A 19,732-nucleotide genomic window follows, 5' to 3' on the forward strand; every position below is an offset into this window, starting at 1 on the left:
TTGACCACTTACCAAAAAAAATGACCCTAATATTGACCCCCTCAAACAACATGTTAAAATTTATAAATGAGTAAAAAACACCAAAATCAAAGTCTGAAGATGTTAAAACAGATATTTATTACTTGACATATCAACATAAAAGTACCTTAGTTAGAACATTTTACTGGAAACGTTGGCCCATTTCTTAGGATTTTGGTTCATCTTTTGGCATGTCTGTAGCAAAAAAGAAAGTCTTGAAATTGCCAAAACAATGGGTGGTCAAATTTAGGACACTTCATAAAAGTAACTTTGACCAGAAATTTGAAAACTCACCGTTGAAATTATCCAAAAAGTAATTAGCACTGATTAATTTGTTCAAAAGTCAGCTTTAAATAGAAATTAACATGAAATTTATCCGCCAAAAACTATTTTTGCAAGCTCACTTCGAACAAAATTTAAAATTTAATGTCGACTTTCTGTGTTTCGTTTTTTGTTTGTCATTTCTCACCATTTGGCTTTACAGCGGTGATGTTGGTCTCATTCGCTTTTTCTGTGAAAAGGGAATAAGAAAAATGTCTTTCCAAAAATTTGGTGGCATTATCAGGCGAGTTAGAGAGAGATGGGGGGGGGGTCGATATTTGGTACCCTTACCCTTATAGCATGATTGTTATGGCGTCATCATTGGATCAAGTCTTTATAGGGAACATTTTTCAAAAATGATTCGTATTAATGAATCGAACCATGCATAACGAAGTTTACATACCAACTTGCTTTGCTTATTCTTAAACCTACACACGCGCAGACGATCAAGGAGGGTTCGTTTCTGCTGCTGGTCTCCATGTTCGGCCGTTGTCGTATTTTTAGAAAAAATTATTTAACACTATCGAATTTTAATGGCATGTGTAAGAACGACAACTGTATATTTATCACGGTTACGTACAGATTTCGAAATGTTCGATAAATCTTTAAAGTATGTAAAGTACTGTATCCACTTGGTATTAAGAGACCGAAATCGACCATTTACATTTCTTTGCAACAGAGCGATCCCTTCGAATGGTAAACATCGCTCTGACAGTCTCGAGTACGTGATTAAAGAACGGTTTAGTGGACGATTATTCAAAAGACGTTGGTTTTTTTCCTCTTTTCTCTACTTACGTTTAGTATACGAGAATCGTAATCCGTATGGAAAAACGTGATTAGAAAGGATTACGAGTGATTTCTATTGTAAGAGTGATTTCGAGTGTGTATTTGTATATTGTTCAAATGGCTCAGTCTAAAAGACGACGATATAGAACATGAAGCAGTGTAATTGAATTTAAGATTAATTTCTTCGCGAATGTTTTATTCTGTTTGGTTGAAGAATGTTGAGATAGTGAGATTGAGTACCTATCTGAATACATCTTGTAGCTGATCGAAATTATTTCAAAGAATCGATAGCATCATTGGATACTGTTTGAAATCCTCTTTCATTAGAGTACTCACACGATGTATATCATTTTGGCGGATATTTCGTCCTCTCCTACGCAGAGAGGGAGGAGGGGGGGTCCAATTTTGAAATATTCGAATGATCGTGTGACATATCGATTGCTTATGATTTCCAGCTGCTGAAACCATTGCCGATGATATTTTCTCGATTTGGGCCTTTCTATAGCGTTCTGACTACCGAATGGACGAATTATCCGGTAATGAAATGGTTCTTTAAGTTTGTTCAAATCGCATCTCGTGTATCGATTTACACCCCCGGTTTTTTATATTTTATACTCGAAATTGATTTGAAAAATTCTGCCATTTCGTGTACCTCTTTCGTTGCTGCGCGGATTTTAATCTCGCAAATTGACTTCTCGTTTTACGACCTCGGCTGTTGGAAGAGAAAAACTAGTCGAATTTAATTAAATCCGCGTCGAATTTCCTTTCGTATATTTTATATGTACGACGAGCAATGAAATACATTTTTTGGTGACGTCAGTAAAGAAATGGGTGGAGCTATGATGTCATCCACACCGGCCGGGAAAATTGGAAAGTTAACGTGGAAATGCGCGCCGCAGGCCGCAGCTGCAGGTGCCGCTGCGGCTACAGGAAATCTATAAACGTATAACATTTTTCTAGGGTTTTCGCCTTAATTTTCGCGATCTTTTTTTTTTTCAATTACACGAACCGTTCAATCTTTTCATGTAAGAGTATAAAATATTGTCGAGGATAATTGGTTTTCTTTTTTTTTTTTTTTTTGTCGACAGAGAATTTATTTTTGAAAAACGGAAATTTCTAACTTAGTCTATACGGTACACGTAATAGTAATTTGTAAGCGGAAAAATTTAATCTGTTTTCGTTTAAAGAAGAAAAGTTTTGTCAGCTTTCAAATGAAAGTAATTAAATGTTTTAATTAATTAAAAGCCGGAGGAGAATTTTTTAACGCGTTTTCATATTTTTGCCGAATAAACTGTACAAAAACCGTCGTAGTGTATTTTACTGCGATGGAAAAAAAAAAGTTTTTAATTAATAATTTTTCTCATTTGGTCGACAAGCGAGTTGCGGAGAGAAATAGCGATTTTTTTTCCTCAGCTCATGGTTGCCGCGTACCTAATCAAAATTACTTACGGAAATATGGACGTTTGCGAGTGAAATATGAAAGGCTCCGAATGGATTTTTCTTTTTATTCGCAAATCTGACGGTGGTGAGGAAATTAGCTTCCTTCCTGAGATGTCTTTAGATGGAGAATTGATAGCGATGATGGGAGCCACGAGCATGTATGTGAGGTAATTTGGAGAATTTTTCCAAAATTAAATCGAAGTTGGAAGATTTTAAATGAATTGTTTGTATTTGAGAGTTTTATGATGGAATATTCCAAGAGAACTTGATTCGTTTAGTGAGATAACAGAGATGGAAGAGGAAAGAGGCAGGGTTCTATAGCTTAATTTTGTTGAAAATTTTCAATTTTAAACGAGTCTTCTTTTATGAAGATAAAGGAAAAAGAAAGACAAACTCTGTGATTTCATTATGAAAATTTCTTCAATTTAAAATACCCTTTTATAGGATTTATAAATTTAAAGTGGTTTTGTTCGTTTTACAAAATTACGAGTTCAAGGTGAATTTGGTTAGATAAATAACCACGACGCAAATTTTAAGGAAAGGTAGGGGCGAAGAACAGAGAGATCGTATCGTATTTCATTATGATAATTTTCCGTTGAAAATTCCAATTTTTTTTGTGATTTATTAAATGATTTGGGGCAGACTGATATTAATTTTTGGAATAGTGAAAGAAAATTCAGAAGAAGATTTAGTAGGTAGCTATAAAAGATCTCTTTCCTTTTTCCACAGAGGCTAGATTTATTTCTGTAACTTTATTACTGTGTCATTTGAGGAGGGGGGAGGGTGAAGGACATTCTATTTGTAAGTTTTTGAACCTCTGAGCTCGATGTTATCGACCTTTTACAACATTACCAAATCCTCTATCATCGTTTATTTCTGCGAAAAACTCATCTAGTCTGGAATTTTATCGACGAAAAATAGCTTATCAAAATGTACCTCGCTTATCAACTCACTATCAGTTTCGATCCAGTCAGCCAACGGCCAACCAGGCATCGTGTTCTACGGTGAAATTGTATTCATCGACACGGAAATTCTCATATCGAATTCGACACCTGCAGTTGAGAATACTAATATGTACGTGAATTATTCTCAGTCCGCAGGAGAAGGAAATCCAAACAGTGATTCGAAAATAAGAGTTAGAAAGTGAGGTAAAGTGATAAAGAACAGATGCGGATTTTCTCGAAAGAAAAGAGAGAGACGTTTTAAGTATGTAGAGGAAATTTCATCGGGTACCCCCGCCCCCCCTCGCCGGCCCGCTTACGTGATTATAGTGTGGAATGATAAAGGTCGATGCTCTGTTTGTATATTAACCGCGGTGCTGCCTTCGCTAGTGCTCGATTTAGAGCGTCGAGTCTCAGAGAGGGGAACAATGCGGCAACATTGTAAACACTGTACAATAATACACGTTGTAAATGATGGAAGAAACTCACGGCCTGTAGTAGGTACTATGTACGTGGGTTAATGATACGGTAACGAAATGAAAAGAACAAAATACATGGCTCACGTCCAGTCGTAGGTATCTATATGTCGAATAATATAAGCCAAGGTCATCCTCTACTAGGATCTTTCGAATATTAGACAAAGAAAGTAAGAGAGATAGAGAAGGACGTGTAGAGGAATCACCTGGCTACCTGACTGGTCAGTGGTCTGGTGTTGGTGTTAGCATGATAGATAAATCTTTGGGTTCATCGTTGTCCTCTTCGTAGGCCTCTAGTCTTGTTTTGGTAACGAAAAAATATTTAGTTTTGAATGAAGTGATGTCAGTGTTGCCACGAGAGGGAATTCTGTGAAGGCCTACATTGAACGGTTGTGCACATGTAAGTTTTTTGAGAGAGAGGCTTTTTGGAATTTGAATGGAACTTGGAATTTTTGAGAACACTTGTAACCAGAATTTCTGCTGCCTGAATTCATTTTTCAAATTTTTAGAAAATTTTTGAAAATTTGAAATCATGATTGAAATTTTTGAAAACGTCTTCTGACCTGACATCGACCTTCTCAAAACCTAATTTCATCATCCTTACAGTTGATTTGGAGTCTGAGATGGAAATTTGTTTATTTATTCTTCGTAATTTTGGAATTTTTTTTCAAGGCTTGGAAATTGATCAGAGATGCTGCAGATCTGATTTCCAAAATTCGTTGTCCCAGAGAATTCCAGCAGAATAAGTTAAGTGTATTTTTGAAAATTTTATTCGAGCTTTCACTGTCAAAAGGATGAAATTAGTTGGCCTTCTCTTCATCTAATGAGAAAAATTCGGCTCTCTCGCGCAAAATCGAACTTTAAAACTCAAATTTCAACAAAATTTGAAACAGGCACCTCTATTACACTAGGCAACAATTTTTGACCTTTTTTTTGTTTTCGGGTTGAAAATGGGCTTAATCGATAGTTTAGACCATAAAACAAAAAACAGAGTGGGGTTTTTCAATTTGAGTTGTTTTTGTGGTCAGGAGAGATGATCAAAGTTGCAAAAATGGCCGTTTTTGCCCTATTTCACGAGTCTGTGGCGACATCAATATCATGTTTCAAAAAAAACCAAGGTCATATTCGGATTCTACGCACTTTTTTAAGTAAACATCTTTACCGGATTTTTGATTTTCGAACATTCAAGCGCATACGGAAGATTTTTGTTTGTAACATATTTTAAAACTCGGAGCGCGCGACGCTGGCGTTACTCCACGATGTAATCGTGGCGCGGAACCGTGTTCACGCGGGCGAGGTTCTCGTGCAGTAAAAATTTCGTGTTACAAACGAAAATCTTCCGTATGCGCTTGAATGTTCGAAAATCAAAAATCCGGTAAAGATGTTTACTTAAAAAAGTGCGTAGAATCCGAATATGACCTTGGTTTTTTTTGAAACATGATACTGATGTCGCCACAGACTCGTGAAATAGGGCAAAAACGGCCATTTTTGCAACTTTGATCATCTCTCCTGACTACAAAAACAACTCAAATTGAAAAACCTCACTCTGTTTTTTGTTTTAGGGTCTAAACTATCGATTAAGCCCATTTTCGACCCGAAAACAAATATGCCGTTGCCTAGTGTTATTTTCAACTTTTTTCTCAAAAAATGAGAATTTCTGGTTTTTGAGGTGTTTTACTTGAAGATCTCCTCATGCATAAGATTCTGACGAGATATTTCAAACGTAATTTGTGGAAGATTTCAAGCTTGAGATATATCGAAACTGAAATAATATCATTAGTTGGGGAGCCCGCTTAAGGATCTATTGCGCCCCCCTCGATCCTCCGGGACAACTTTTTTCTTAAAGGGGAAGTCCTAAGGAACATTTCTAGCCTTTTTACTAAAAAAAAAGTGGCCCTACTTACAAAATGGCGCCCATTTTAATAGACAGGTCAGTCGAAATCGCAGATTTTGCGTTGCAACATAGGACTTGCACAAAATTTTTCAAACTGTACAAGAGTAGATCAAAAGATCAGGCAAAAATTCATCACCTATCAGAATTTCAAGTGCTAAAGTGCGTTTTTCGATTTTTTGTGAATTTTTGAAAATAAAATGTATTTAGGCCAAAAATGAGGGAAAAAATCAAAATTTTACCAAATTGACCAAGAAAGCTTAAATTTGAGATATACCATATTTTCGACATGCCAAATCGATTTGAAACTGTTTTAAACCGTCTTGAGCAGTTCTGGAGCCTCCAGCAGATTTTTGGAACTAGAAATTCCCACAAAATTTCATCAAATGGAGTTGGATAGCCGAAATTAACTCTGAAAACTAATTTCAATACGCTACGAAGTCAACTGCAGGGGGATTTCATGTCGTTTTGGAGCCTCCAGCGATTTTTAGAAAATTACTGGAGCCTCCAGTAGATTTTTGAAACTCAAAATTCCCCCATAATTTCATCAAATGGAGTTGGATAGCCGAAATTTACTCTGCAAACTGATTTCAATACGCTACGAAGTCAACTGCAGAGAGATTTCAAGTCGTTTTGGAGCCTCCAGTAGATTTTTGAAAATTGAAATTTCCCCAAAATTTCATCAAACGAAGATAGAAAGTCGAAATTCACTCAGCAAACTAATTTCAATACGCTACGAAGTCGACTGCTGCTGGATTTCATGTCGTTTTGGAGCCTCCAGCGAACTTTTCGAAAGGTCGTATGGCGTTTTTTGGAAAATTGAAATTTCCAGAAGGTAGCTGGAAGCTTCAAAACCATTTGAAACCACCATGTATTCGACTTCATATCGTATTGAAATTAGTTTGCGAAGTAAATTTCAGCTTGCCACCTCCATTTGGTAAAATGTTGCGGGAATTTCAAGTTTCAAAAATCCACTAGAGGCTCCAAAAATTTTCAAAAAGTCGCTGGAGGCTCCAAAATGACTTGCAACCCGCCTGAAGTCATCTTCAGAGGGTGTTAAAATTGGAGTGTAGAGTAAATATCAATTTTCTATCGACATTTGATGAAATTTTGGGGAAATTTCAAGTTTCAAAAATTACTGGAGGCTCCAGTAATTTTCAAAAAGTTGCTGGAGGCTCTAGAATGACTTGAAATCCCTCTGCAGTTGACTTCGTAGCGTATTGAAATTAGTTTGCAGAGTAAATTTCTGCTATCCAACTCCATTTGATGAAATTTTGTGGGAATTTCGAGTTCCAGAAATCTGTTGGAGGCTCCAGAACTGCTCAAAACGGGTTGAAACAGTTTCCAATCGATTTGGCATATCGAAAATATGACATATCCCAAATTTCAGCTTTCTTGGTCAATTTGGTAAAATTTTGATTTTTTCCCTCATTTTTGGCCTAAATTTGATTTTCAAAAATTCACCAAAAATCGAAAAACGCACTTTAGCACTTGAAATTTTGACAGGTGATAGATTTTTGCCTGATCTTTCGATCTACTCTTGTACAGTTTGAAAAATTTTGTGCAAGTCCTATGTTGGAACGCTAAGTCTGTGATTTCGGCCGACCTGTCTATCAAAATGGCCGCCATTTTGTAAGCAGGGCCACTTTTTTTTGAGTACAAGGGCTAGAAATGTTCCTTAGGACTTCCCCTTTAAGAAAAAAGTTGTCCCGGAGGATCGACGGGGGTGCAATAGATCCTTAAGTGGGCTCCCCGACTAAATGAATTTCTGGATAGGGTTCGTCGTATAAATCGAAATGGATTTTTAGCTGCCCGAATCCATTTTTAGGAGATTAAAAAACTTCAAAATATCAGACGAAAATTGAATTCTAATTAAAGGTTCTCAAATGAGCTAAAAGTTGATCGAAGATTTCGAATTGGTCAAGGTGAAAAAAAATTACGAGAAATACACAAAGATTAAGACCTCTATAAATTGAAAATAAAACGAAACTACGCTGCTGCGGTCAAAACGTGTTAAACGAAAATGGAAAACCCACCGAAATCTTAATTACTACAAAACCACGCAATAAACAGCAGCAGCAACAACAGCATCGGTGAGAAATTTAAGGTTGTAATTTCAAAGCTGAAAAAAAAAATACGCAAGAAGAAGAAAAAGTTGGCTAATTTACAAAAAGTTTTCTCTTCGTAAAACGTGAGAAATTAATTTCAAACGTTGGAAAAATTATACTCGTAGTACGTACAATAAAGAAGTGCTCAGAAAATACCTACGCAAAGCTGCTGCGGCAGAGTAGGTAGGTAAGAACGTTTGTTGTACAAAATCGGGAAAACTGTAAAACGAGGAAATTTGGTTACCGTGATAGAGGAACTAGGCGTGGGGGGAGGAGGGGGGGTAAGAGGATAGAGGAATTAGGGAGCAATGCGGCGAGGGTAGCGAGGGGGCAAGTTTTATTGTTTCGGACGCACCCGTACCCGCGTGCGCGTTCAATGAAAAGGGACCAGCAGCAAAAAGAGAGAAGAAGAAAACTGGCTATTTGTTTTGAAAGCGTGTTCTGTGTGATGTTGAATTGCAATGTAGCAAAACCATCGAAGAAAGATTAAACTCACTAAAGAAGGGTAGGTGAGCGTGAGGTCGCAGGGAGCGAACGGCGAGGTCGAGGGGGTTATTCGTTTCGTTAATTATTAAATTCCACTTAGAAGAGGGTTTTTTCAAGTGTAAAGATATTATGGTCTCGGAGAATTTTTCGCTAATTTCGTTTTGTTCGGCGATTATTTTTGTGTTTTTCAACTTGCTCGTACCTACTTATTGGTTTTTGTTTGATTTCTCTTTTAGTACGAGTAGACTTTGAAAAGTTTTATTTAGAATTTTTACCATCGAAACGGATTAAAGTTTTGGCGAATGGGTGAATTATAAAAATTAATTTGTAAAGTTTTCGAATTCGAGGATATTTCGAATGAAATTAATCAGCAATGATAGAAAATTTTAGGACGGTGCTACGTAGGTATACATACCTTTACCTATCTATCAATTTTGTGTGGGTTAAATATCATCGTTTTTGGATGCTTTCCAACCGTGAAGAAATATTTTTATATATTTATCATCAAATTTTTAATTTTACTTAATGGTAAGGGATCAGCATATAAATGCCCCTTAACATCGCCCCTTCAATTTCTGCCATCGGAAAACCAATTTAACTTGCACTTGTGTCGTTTCACATGCGATATTACCAGGTGATCGACAGCTCGAACAGAACACCTAGTACCTATTTTGTAAAAATTGTTAATTTCATTTCTAAAAATAGGCTACGTATTTTCTACTTCATTTTGTTCTATCATAAAGTGAGTAGGCGTCACATTCGTCGATTCGTCTTCATTCGAACTATCAATATATGAAAAAAAAATAGGTACAAAATTGTAGAAAAATCGTAAAAATGTACTCGAATATAGTGGAAGAAAAAAACGCACTCAAACATAAAACTCGTCGAAAAATACCAAAAACCTATAAAATTTGTGAAAATCATAATCGTAAAACTCGTCTGCGAAAACGTGAAAAAAATTACCCATTTCTACGACGACGACGACGCGTTAATAAAATGGTAAAAATTTCAAAAATGTACAAATTGAAATTTCACATTCACGTAACACGTTCTACAAATCGTCTGCCTGTATAAAAGTGAGCTCAAAAATTGTGAAATGGTCGGAATTTCGCGTAGATAATAAAATCATATTAGGTACAACCTACGTGTAAAGTCGTGCCTACCTATACACAATTCGCTCAATCTCGAGAATTATTTACCATATTTTGGGGAAAAATTCGTTATACGAGCCCTTTTGAGAGTTGAAACTAAACGAAGCGTACTAAAGGCTGTTTTTTTTCTTTCTTTTCTTTTTGAATTTTTCGTTGAGAGGTCGATGATGCGTAACTCGTATAAATATAACGTACGTATAGTATGCATAATATACAAATACATAGAAAGCTACACTGTGTTATATTGAAAACAGTATAGAAGTATAATTTGGTAGGTACCCTGTAAAAAAGAAGAGGGTCATGGCTCATGCGAAATTACTGCATCAGCACAGAGAAGTGTAGTGGAAGGTACAACGAACGTTACTTTGATATTGTAAATTATTGATTTTTTTTCTCATTTATACCACGCGTAGGTACTGCTGCGTACTTATATTCGTTTCCGCGTGTTTTTCGTTATGTTATGTATGCATTATGATAACTGCTCGAGAAAGGTATGTAGAGTGGATAAGGAGAGAGGTATTCCTGATGATAATTATTTTTTATGGAATCCATATTAGACTGAAAGGTGCCTGACATGAAGAAATTGTTGATCGATATTATCAATCGATGGTTTTGATATAGGTACAAGTATTTTAAGGCATTGAGAAGTTGGATTAAATATACCTATTAGTACAAAATCCATTTTTAAATTCAGTTTTTTTTTTCAATTTACATATTTAGTAACAATCAATTTTTCATGTCTCAAGTTGCTAATTTTGACCACAATCAGGACCTTTTTCATCCCTTTTATACTCCAGCATGTTGAGCTCTTGATCTAGATGAAAATTGATTTTTCATAAAAAAAAGGCTAAAAAAAAGGATGTCCATTGTAATTTTTTTTTTCAAACTTTGTGATGGTTGCTTTCAACTTTTATATTGAATAATGAAAATTTTAGCTTTCATCGTCTTGCAAACTGATTTGCTTCAAGTTCAACCTCATGGAAAGTATGAGGCTTTGATGAAATTTTGTTTTTGTTTTGTGTTTTGAAATAGCTGATGAGCATTCAATTATTTTTGGAACATGTTTTATTTGTGGTTCAAGCGTTTCAACTGTGTTTCAAACGTGTAGGTAATTACCTGTGTTAGTCCAGAATTTTTGAGTAAATATTTTTATTTTTTAGGGACTTTGATTGTAAACACGTTTTAAACATTTACAAACGTGTTTCAAACATTGAAAACTGGTTTTGAAAATTTTTAAAAATTCAGAAACCGGTTTCAAAACATTTGGAAACAGGTTTCAAGACACTTTAAAACCGGTTTTAAAACATTTCAAACCAGTTTCAAAAATTTTTTTATTTTAAAACAAGTTCTCAAACATTTTGCAACAGGTTTCCAAACATTTTAAACTCGGTTTTTGGACATTTTAAAACCAGGCTTGTACAATTAACATAACTTCTGAATAATCTCAATGCGTTTTTTTGAACACTCAACTTTTTGAAATAGGTTTTCAAACATTCTAAAAAACAAGGTTCCGAACATTTGAAAACGATTTTCAAACACTTGGAAATCAAACTCGGTATTTTGGAGTTGGTTTTAAACTTTTTGAAACCGGTTTTAAATATGTATTTCAAAATTGGTTCTCGAGCATTATGAAGCAGATTTTCAAACATTTTGAAAAAAGTTTTCAAACAATTGAAAATGATTTTCAAACATATCGAAACTGGTATCTAAACTTATTTCAAAACTGGTTTCAAACATTTTTAAAATGATTTTCTTTCAATTTTGGACCAGTTTTTAATCATTCTGAAACAGGTTTTTAACAATTTCAAAATTAGTAGGTTTTCTGAACGCTTACCTGCCATTTTAAAATAGATTTTCAAAATTTAAATATTTGAAAAAGAGTTCTCAATATTTTGAAGCAGGTTCTCAAACATTTCTGAGCTTGTTTTTGAACATTTCTAAGCTTGTTTTCAAACAATTTAAAACAGATTTTTAAACGTATCGAAACTGGTTTCAAACATTTTTAAAACTAATTTTCGGATATTTTAAAACCGGTTTAGAACATTTTTGAAACCAGATTTTAATAATTTTTAAACGGATTGAAAACCATAAGTACTTAATTTTTTTATACGCTTGGCCATTTTAAAATAGGTTTTCAAAATTCAGAATATTCGAAAAAGAGTTATCAACATTTTGAAGATGGTTTTCAATATTTTGAAGCAGGTTCTCTAACACTTCTAAGCTTGTTTTTGAACATTTTAAAACAGATTTTCAAACAATCGAAAACGATTTTTAAACGTATCGAAACTGGTTTCTAACATTTTGAAGTTGATTTTCGGACATTTTAAAACAGGTTTTGAAAAATTTTGAAACCAGATTGAAAACAAAAAGTAAGTTTTTTGAACGCTTACCATTTTAAAATGGGTTTTTAAAATTAAAATATTTGAAAAAGAGTTCTCAACATTTTGAAGATGGTTTTCAATATTTTGAAGCAGGTTCTCAAACATTTCTAAGCTTGTTTTCAAACAATTTAAAACAGATTTTTAAACGTATCGAAACTGGTTTTAAACATATTTCAAAACTGGTTTCAAACATTTTTAAAACTAATTTTCGGATATTTTAAAACCGGTTTAGAACAATTTTGAAACCAGATTTTAATAATTTTTAAACGGATTGAAAACAATGAGTACTTAATTTTTTTATACGCTTTGCCATTTTAAAATAGGTTTTCAAAATTCAGAATATTCGAAAAAGAGTTATCAACATTTTGAAGATGGTATTCAATATTTTGAAACAGGTTCTCAAACACTTCTAAGCTTGTTTTTAAACATTTTAAAACAGATTTTCAAACAATTGAAAATGATTTTCAAACGTATCGAAACTGGTTTTAAGCATATTTCAAAACTGGTTTCAAACATTTTAAAACAGGTTTAGAACAATTTTGAAACCAGATTTTGATCATTTTTAAACGGATTGAAAACAATAAGTAGGTTTTTTGAACGCGTTACCATTTTAAAATAGGTTTTCGAAATTAAAATATTCTAAAAAGAGTTCTCGACATTTTGAAGATGAGTTTCAATAATATTTTGAAGCAGGTTCTCAAACATTTCTAAGCTTGTTTTTAAACATTTTGAAACCGATTTTCAAACAATTGAAAAAGATTTTCAGACGTATCGAAACTGGTTTCAAACATTTTAATTTTCGGATATTTTAAAACAGATTTCGAAAAATTTTGAAACCAGATTTTGATAATTTTTAAACAGATTGAAAACAATAAGTAGGTTTTCTGAACGTTTACCATTTCAAAATAGGTTTTAAAAATTCAAATATGAATTTGTAAATGAGTTCTCAACGTGAAACTGATTTTGAACATTTTAAAACCGGTTTTCAATGTTTCAAAACCGGTTTTCAAACTTTTTGAAACAGATTTTCATACATTTCAAAACGGTTTTCAAAAATTTTGGAACCAATTTCAAACATTTCAAACAGGTTTTCAAACATGAGCAAGTTTTCAAACTTTTTATTTATTTTGAACTCTGAGAAGCAGGATTTGGGCGTTTGAAAAAGTGCTTCAACAGAGATCCTGAAAAAATGAAAAATTCAAAACGATGTTTTGAAGCATTTAAAAAAATTGCAAACATTTTGAAGTAAACTTCAGGCATTTTGAAACAGGTTTTAAAATTTTTTAAACACGTTTTGAACATTTTGAAACAGATTTCAATGAGTTTAAAACAGGTTCCAGATATTTTCAAACGTGTTTTAATTATTCCGAATGAATTTTACAAGTAAATTGTAAGTTAGGTAGGTAATTGATAATTATGAACTATATAGGTAGGTATCTACCTATTTAAGAGTAAAAACGCTGTTCTTCTGAAACATTTTTACAATTCGAGGTCAGTCCTGGCATCCTCTGAAGGGTTACCTAGGACTGTGGAAAAAACTGACTGTTTCTATTACCAGATTATCGAATGAAAACCAAAAATTGAGAATAATCAGGTGATCAGACTGCCATATTTGGTTTGATTTGATGATACGAGTTAAGGGATAGGTCAGTATCAAAAACGAATTTACTATACCGATTATCGCGAATTGATTATCAATATTAGTACAGTTTCGACACCTTTCGTACTATCTTATCGATATTTACCTACTTTCGAATGTCGCGGTCGCGATGGTTTTCCATGCGGTATTATCAGCAGTGATCGAGTGTAGCGAACACCACGACCAGGAAATTAACGCTTGTTGATTGTTGATTGTTGACGTATCATTGTATACACGGTACGGTTACCATATAACTCTATAATGTACAGCCTTGATTGTAAATTATTGAATTAATAGAAGAATAATACAAAATGATGAGAAATGCCGAGCACGCAAGTTGCGTAATAAATTAAGAACAATTTAGTGTGCTGTACAGTATTACTACATTTTTTATAAGGTTTATACTCGTATTTTGTCGTCAATCGTCCTCGTTTATGTAACGACAACTACACACACTTTGGTAACCTGGTACTTCTAACGAGGAATTATTATTAATGAAAATGAGTGTAATTTTTCATTTTGTATACGTGTATACTCGTATTTTGAATTCTGTCGATTCGTATACGTAATACCTATCTAGTGTGTTTACGAGGTGGAGGTGGTTGTATGCGATGCAGTATTACCTACTGCCGAATATAAATGCTGACGTACGTAGTTGTTTAATTTATTCCTTAACATGTTGAAAAAAACTTTTTTTTACCAACACCTGGGAACATTACGCACATAACGTGTAGGTAGCTAGGTACATTACATGCGTACAATAATTTGTAGGCTGGCATCCAATCCACCCTATGGTATGGTGTGGCGCTCGCTTATATGCGCGATCATTGATGATTCATATGTGAAATTTTTCATCGTATTGATAACACGTTGCATTATGATTTGTGTGCAGAGTTACCGTAACAAGGGCGGAAGAGGAGGTGGAAACGCTAATCAAAGTCAAGGTCCACCGACGCCGCAGCAAGCTCCTTCATCATCGGGTGCAGCAACGCCGCAACCAGCAGCTCATCCGCAGTCATCGACGATTGTCGCTTTAAATGGTAACGATCCTTCGCCCAATCCGACCATGATGACTACCGCCGATCATTCGGTAAGTTTTGTTACTTCTTGAATTTCATACCTAGGTATATAATTAGCTCCCTCCCACGGACTCCCCCTTCTTATAAATTACTAAACGAGATATGGATTTGTTCTTTTGGACTTCGAAAAGATAAAGTGGTTAAAAGCTCAATCCTCTTGGAGAGTATTGGGCCTCCTCATATAAGCTCAAAATTTCACTTTTGAGTAGTGGAAAATTTTTCAAAAAACTGACCACCCTAAATAATATCAAAATATCATAACAATTTTATTAGAAAATTTATTATCGCGACAATTTAAATTCAATTTGCATAATATTCGCATTTATATGCTAGAAGACCACTCAAGGTGAATATTATTTTCCCAACTCTTTTGTTAATGCTTCTAAAATGGGCATGGTTTTGTGAAAAATCGACGAACTAGAGAAAAAATTCCAATTTAATTGACATCGAGTCTATATCACTTCATCCTACTAATAAACGGTCATGTGATCTAAAGCCTTTCGTAATTCTTCAGGAATTTTAAACATATCATTATTTCGTTTGAAAATTCAACGAATTGTGGCTCGACTCATTAAACATCATCGCCAAATGTTTCCTGAAACAATAAAACTAAATTTATCCCGAATCTGGTCGTTTTTACGTAATTACTCGTACACAATGAAGCAATTATCGTGCCAAATTTGCGAGTTTTTCAGTTTCGAAATCAAATTGCATGTACAGTATAGTGTGAAAAGTAGGTGATTTTTCGACGTACGAGTACATGTACGTATGCAGATGAGTCAACGAGTTGAATATGATTATATTTTTTTACTTGAAATTTGGTTTTGAAAGAAATTAAATGATTTTGTAGATAAGAAATGAACTTCTTTTAAATTGGTAACTTATTTCACGAATTTTTGGTATCGTTCTTTATTAAAATTGGCTGATAGGTTTCTAGAAGAAGGGGGGGGGTCGGGAACCCTATTGCCAGATCTGATCTGGACATTCATTTCTGATCAATTCAACTGGGGATTTTTTCATTCATGTTCTTCTTCTCTCAAACCTTCATTTTTTTTTCAATTTTTTTTTTAAAACTTGAAAAATTGTGATCTGTAGAATATTGGTTTGAAAATGTGTCGAGGCTTTCTGATATTTTTTGGAATTTTGTTCGCCCACTGCAGGTTCTGAAGTTCAGCTGCTTCGTGTGAAATATTTTTTTTATTTTGTATTGTTGACTTTTTGTGGGGTAAGTAAGTAAAAAAACCCTCAAATGACGGAAAAATTGTCTAGATTTACATGGACTGTTTACCTAAAATAGTAATTTTAGAATCGTTTTATTTTTAACACGAATTGCATAGGTCACGTGTGTGTGTGTGTATGTGTGACGGAATTTGAAGTCAGTTCGTAATTACTTTGTGTTTGTACCTATACGGTTCATGAATTCTAGTTTAAATAGGATGGAATACTAATAGTACGCAGTAATTTTGATAATATTCAGTTGAAAAAGATAAAAGCAGAATATTTCGGAATAAGGAGTAACTCTTATCAGTACATACACAATCTTCTCATTTCTCTTAGATACACGTTCATTTAGGTACAAGTACGTGTATGCAAGTTGTTGGAAGTATAAAATGTTTCTCTTTTTTGTGTTGCTATATGCAAAGGCTCATTACGGAGTTGATTCGAGCTAATGGTTTCGTGAAAGGTTCCAAGGTCGTATTTTTATTTCACTTTAAACGAAATTTATTCAATAAGAATATCTACTTAGTTATGAAGTTGTAATGATTTTTGAAATTGAGGAAAAAGATCGTACTTATACTGTTCAATAATATCAAAATATTTTGATTTCATTTAGTCGTTAAAATTATCTATCACTTTTTTTTTTGATAATTAGTTCGAGTTGAGTGGAAAATTATATCTAAGTGAAATGTTGCAATAATAATTACGATGGAAAAAAAGAATGATTCATGATTTTTACTGATGACGAAATAATTGTTCATTTCCTTCCTCGACGAGTTGTCGCGTATACCTACCAACTTACCTATCTACTCGTTTATTGTAAAAGTAATAAATTATCGATAAAATATTATTATTATTCCGGATGAAACGAATGGAAATATATTTTTATTCCAACGAATTGCGAGCTAAAGGAAATTGAAAAGCTGTTTCTGTTTTCATTTGTACGAGAATATATTTTGTATTATGGAAGTTTTAGTTTATCGTTTAGTTTGCTGTGATGATGATGAGGGTGGGAAGAGGGAAGGAGATGGATTTATTTCGATTTAAAGTGGAAATAAATTTGTATTCTTGTTTCAAGATTTGAAATTATCGACTGTGTTAAAATCGGGAAGTAATTTATTGGCCTGATTGCTTTTGTGAAAAATGAAAATGCTGCTCACTACCTGACGCCAATGTCGAAGTTAATTCTTTGGGTTGGAAAAATAGGCTTTCAAGTGAATGATTTTTAAATATGATGAGCTTTTTTTTTTTGAAAAAGTCGAGGTGTTCACCATGAAATTGCCCAAATTGTGAATAAACTCGTTAAAAATGCCGAGAGAAAGCCAGATCTTGATTTTTAGTTGCCCAATTTAATTGCTGAGTCTTCTATAGAAATTCAAAAAAAAACTAAAAAAGTACTTCGGTAACTTGCATAAAAAATTGTAATTTTTGAATTCTCAAAAATTTACTAAAAATCCAAAAAAATATAAGGCAGTGGAAATTTTGGTTAGGGTACCTATTTTGTGAAAAAAACCAAAGTTTCTGTCAAATTTTTTTGACCATTTTTGAAAAATTGGAGCTCAATCACTCTCGAAAAATGCCCAAAAAATTTTAAATAATTATACTAACAAGGGAACCTCTTGAGGTGCCGCACTCCGATTTGAACGGGACCGCTATTTTTCGAAAGAGCATAGTCCAAAACCCTCAAAACCAAATTTTCATCTGCCCAAGTTCATTTTTCGATTTTTGGCGAATTTTTGAAAATTCAAAATTGACTGTTTTTGGCAATTTATGCTTTTTTTCAAAAGTACGTACTTGATCAGTAAAAATGGTCAAAATAAGTCCCAAAACTAATATTAATTACCCAAGTCCAAATTTCACCATTTCCAGCCATTCTGGAGCCTCCAGCACGATTTTTAAATTTCTCCAGAATTTTGAATTTGCTCAAGAAGGCGTGAATATGAAGTTGGGCAGCTAAAAATCGAGTTGTATATTACACTCGACCTGTTTAACGAGTTTATCCATATTTGAGCCGATTTTGAGACTGACACCTCAAGAGTGGTTTTTTGAGGTGTCACTCTCGCTCCTAAACGGCTGGAATGGTAGAATTTGCGCTCCGGAGGTTAGTTCTTGAAGAAATACAGCGATTCGCACAAATTTCAAAAATTTTCTCACAAACTGTTATCTTTTGATTTTTTGGATTTTTTAATTTTGAAAAAAGCTGGTTAAAAAACCACTCTTGAGGTGTCACTCTCAAAATCGGCTCAAATGTGGATCAACTCGTTAAACAGGTCGAGTGTAATATACAACTCGATTTTTAGCTGCCCAACTTCATATTCACGCCTTCTGGAGCAAATTCAAAATTCTGGAGAAATTGAAAATCGCGCTGGAGGCTCCAGAATAGCTGAAAATTGTGAAATTTGGATTTGGAGGGTTAGTTTTGGACTAAATACAGCGATTCACGTGAATTTTGAAAATTCAAAATCGGCTGAAATGTGGATAAACTCGTTAAACAGGTCGAGTGTAATATACAATTGGATTTTTAGCTGCCCAACTTCATTTCACGCCTTCTGGAGCAAATTCAAAATTCTGGAGAAATTGAAAATCGCGCTGGTGGCTCCAGAATGGCTGGAAATTGTGAAATTTGGATTTGGGGGGTTAATTTTGGACAAAATACAGCGATTCACGTGAATTTCGAAAATTTCCATACAAACGGAAAACTTTTGATTTTTTGGATTTTCTAATTTTGAAAAAAGCTGGTCAAAAAGCCACTTTTGAAGTGTCACTCTCAACATCGGCTCAAATGTAGATAAACTCGTTAAACAGGTCGAGTGTAATATACAACTCGATTTTTAGCTACCCAACTTCATATTCACGCCTTCTGGAGCAAATTCAAAATTCTGGAGAAATTGAAAAATCGCGCTGGAGGCTCCAGAATGGCTGGAAATGATGAAATTTGTACTTGGGTAATTAATATTAGTTTTGAGACTTATTTTGACCATTTTTACTGATCAAGTACGTACTTTTAAAAAAAAGCATAAATTGCCAAAAACAGTCAATTTTGAATTTTCAAAAATTCGCCAAAAATCGAAAAATGAACTAGGGCTGCTGAAAATTTGGTTTTGAGGGTTTTAGACTATGCTCTTTCCAAAAATCGCAGGTCCCGTTCAAATCGGAGTGTGACACCTCAAGAGGTTCCCTTGTAAGTACCTAATTTTTGATTTTTAAAATAAATTTTAAAATTATTTTGAAGAGTAATATGTCAACTCCTTTAAAAATCATGACCCAATTTTGGGCTTAAAATTCTTCAGAATTACTCAAAGAACATTTTCGTCACAATGTTTGAATTTCTCACGAAATTTTAACGTATTTTGATAGGTCGCATGACACTTTTTCAGAAATTTTTAAAATCATGACTCATTGAGCCTTAAATTAATCAAAATTTGCTCAAAAACATATTTTTCGAAACATAAGTAGGTATTTTGAATTTCCTTGTGAGAGAGATTATTTCATAGAAGAATTTTGGCCGCGTTTACTTATTTAGTTTCTAGTTCCTTTGCTCACCCCCCCCCCCCCCCCTCCATCCACTCTTTGATCTATGAACTTGTACCAAAGTCTCAAAACCCGAACTGGATGTGAAATTGTGAAACCATGCCCTGAAATGGCTTTATTTTCTCCGTGTACCTTATTTCGTCAACCGAAGTGAACTTCGACTGACATTTTACACCCTCGATAATAATATTCCTTCTATTCTACCGCTTTTATTGTGCTGTTTCCGTCGACTCGAACGCAGTTGTAACGTTTACGTTCATTCATAA

The 19,732-nt window shown here is 34.0% G+C and overlaps 1 protein-coding gene across 4 annotated transcripts in view; it reads left to right on the forward strand.

Annotated features, from left to right (window-relative positions):
* Window positions 1–19,732, forward strand: part of LOC135835177 (methylcytosine dioxygenase TET-like) — a 214,054-nt gene that overhangs the window by 157,609 nt on the left and 36,713 nt on the right. For all 4 annotated transcript variants that reach the window (XM_065349322.1, XM_065349323.1, XM_065349325.1 and 1 more), the window contains one exon: window positions 14,531–14,728. In XM_065349322.1, coding sequence (XP_065205394.1) covers window positions 14,531–14,728 — 198 coding nt within the window. The remainder of the gene's footprint in view (window positions 1–14,530; window positions 14,729–19,732) is intronic.

This window comes from Planococcus citri, chromosome 2, assembly GCF_950023065.1.
Source record: "Planococcus citri chromosome 2, ihPlaCitr1.1, whole genome shotgun sequence".
NCBI lineage: Eukaryota > Metazoa > Arthropoda > Insecta > Hemiptera > Pseudococcidae > Planococcus > Planococcus citri.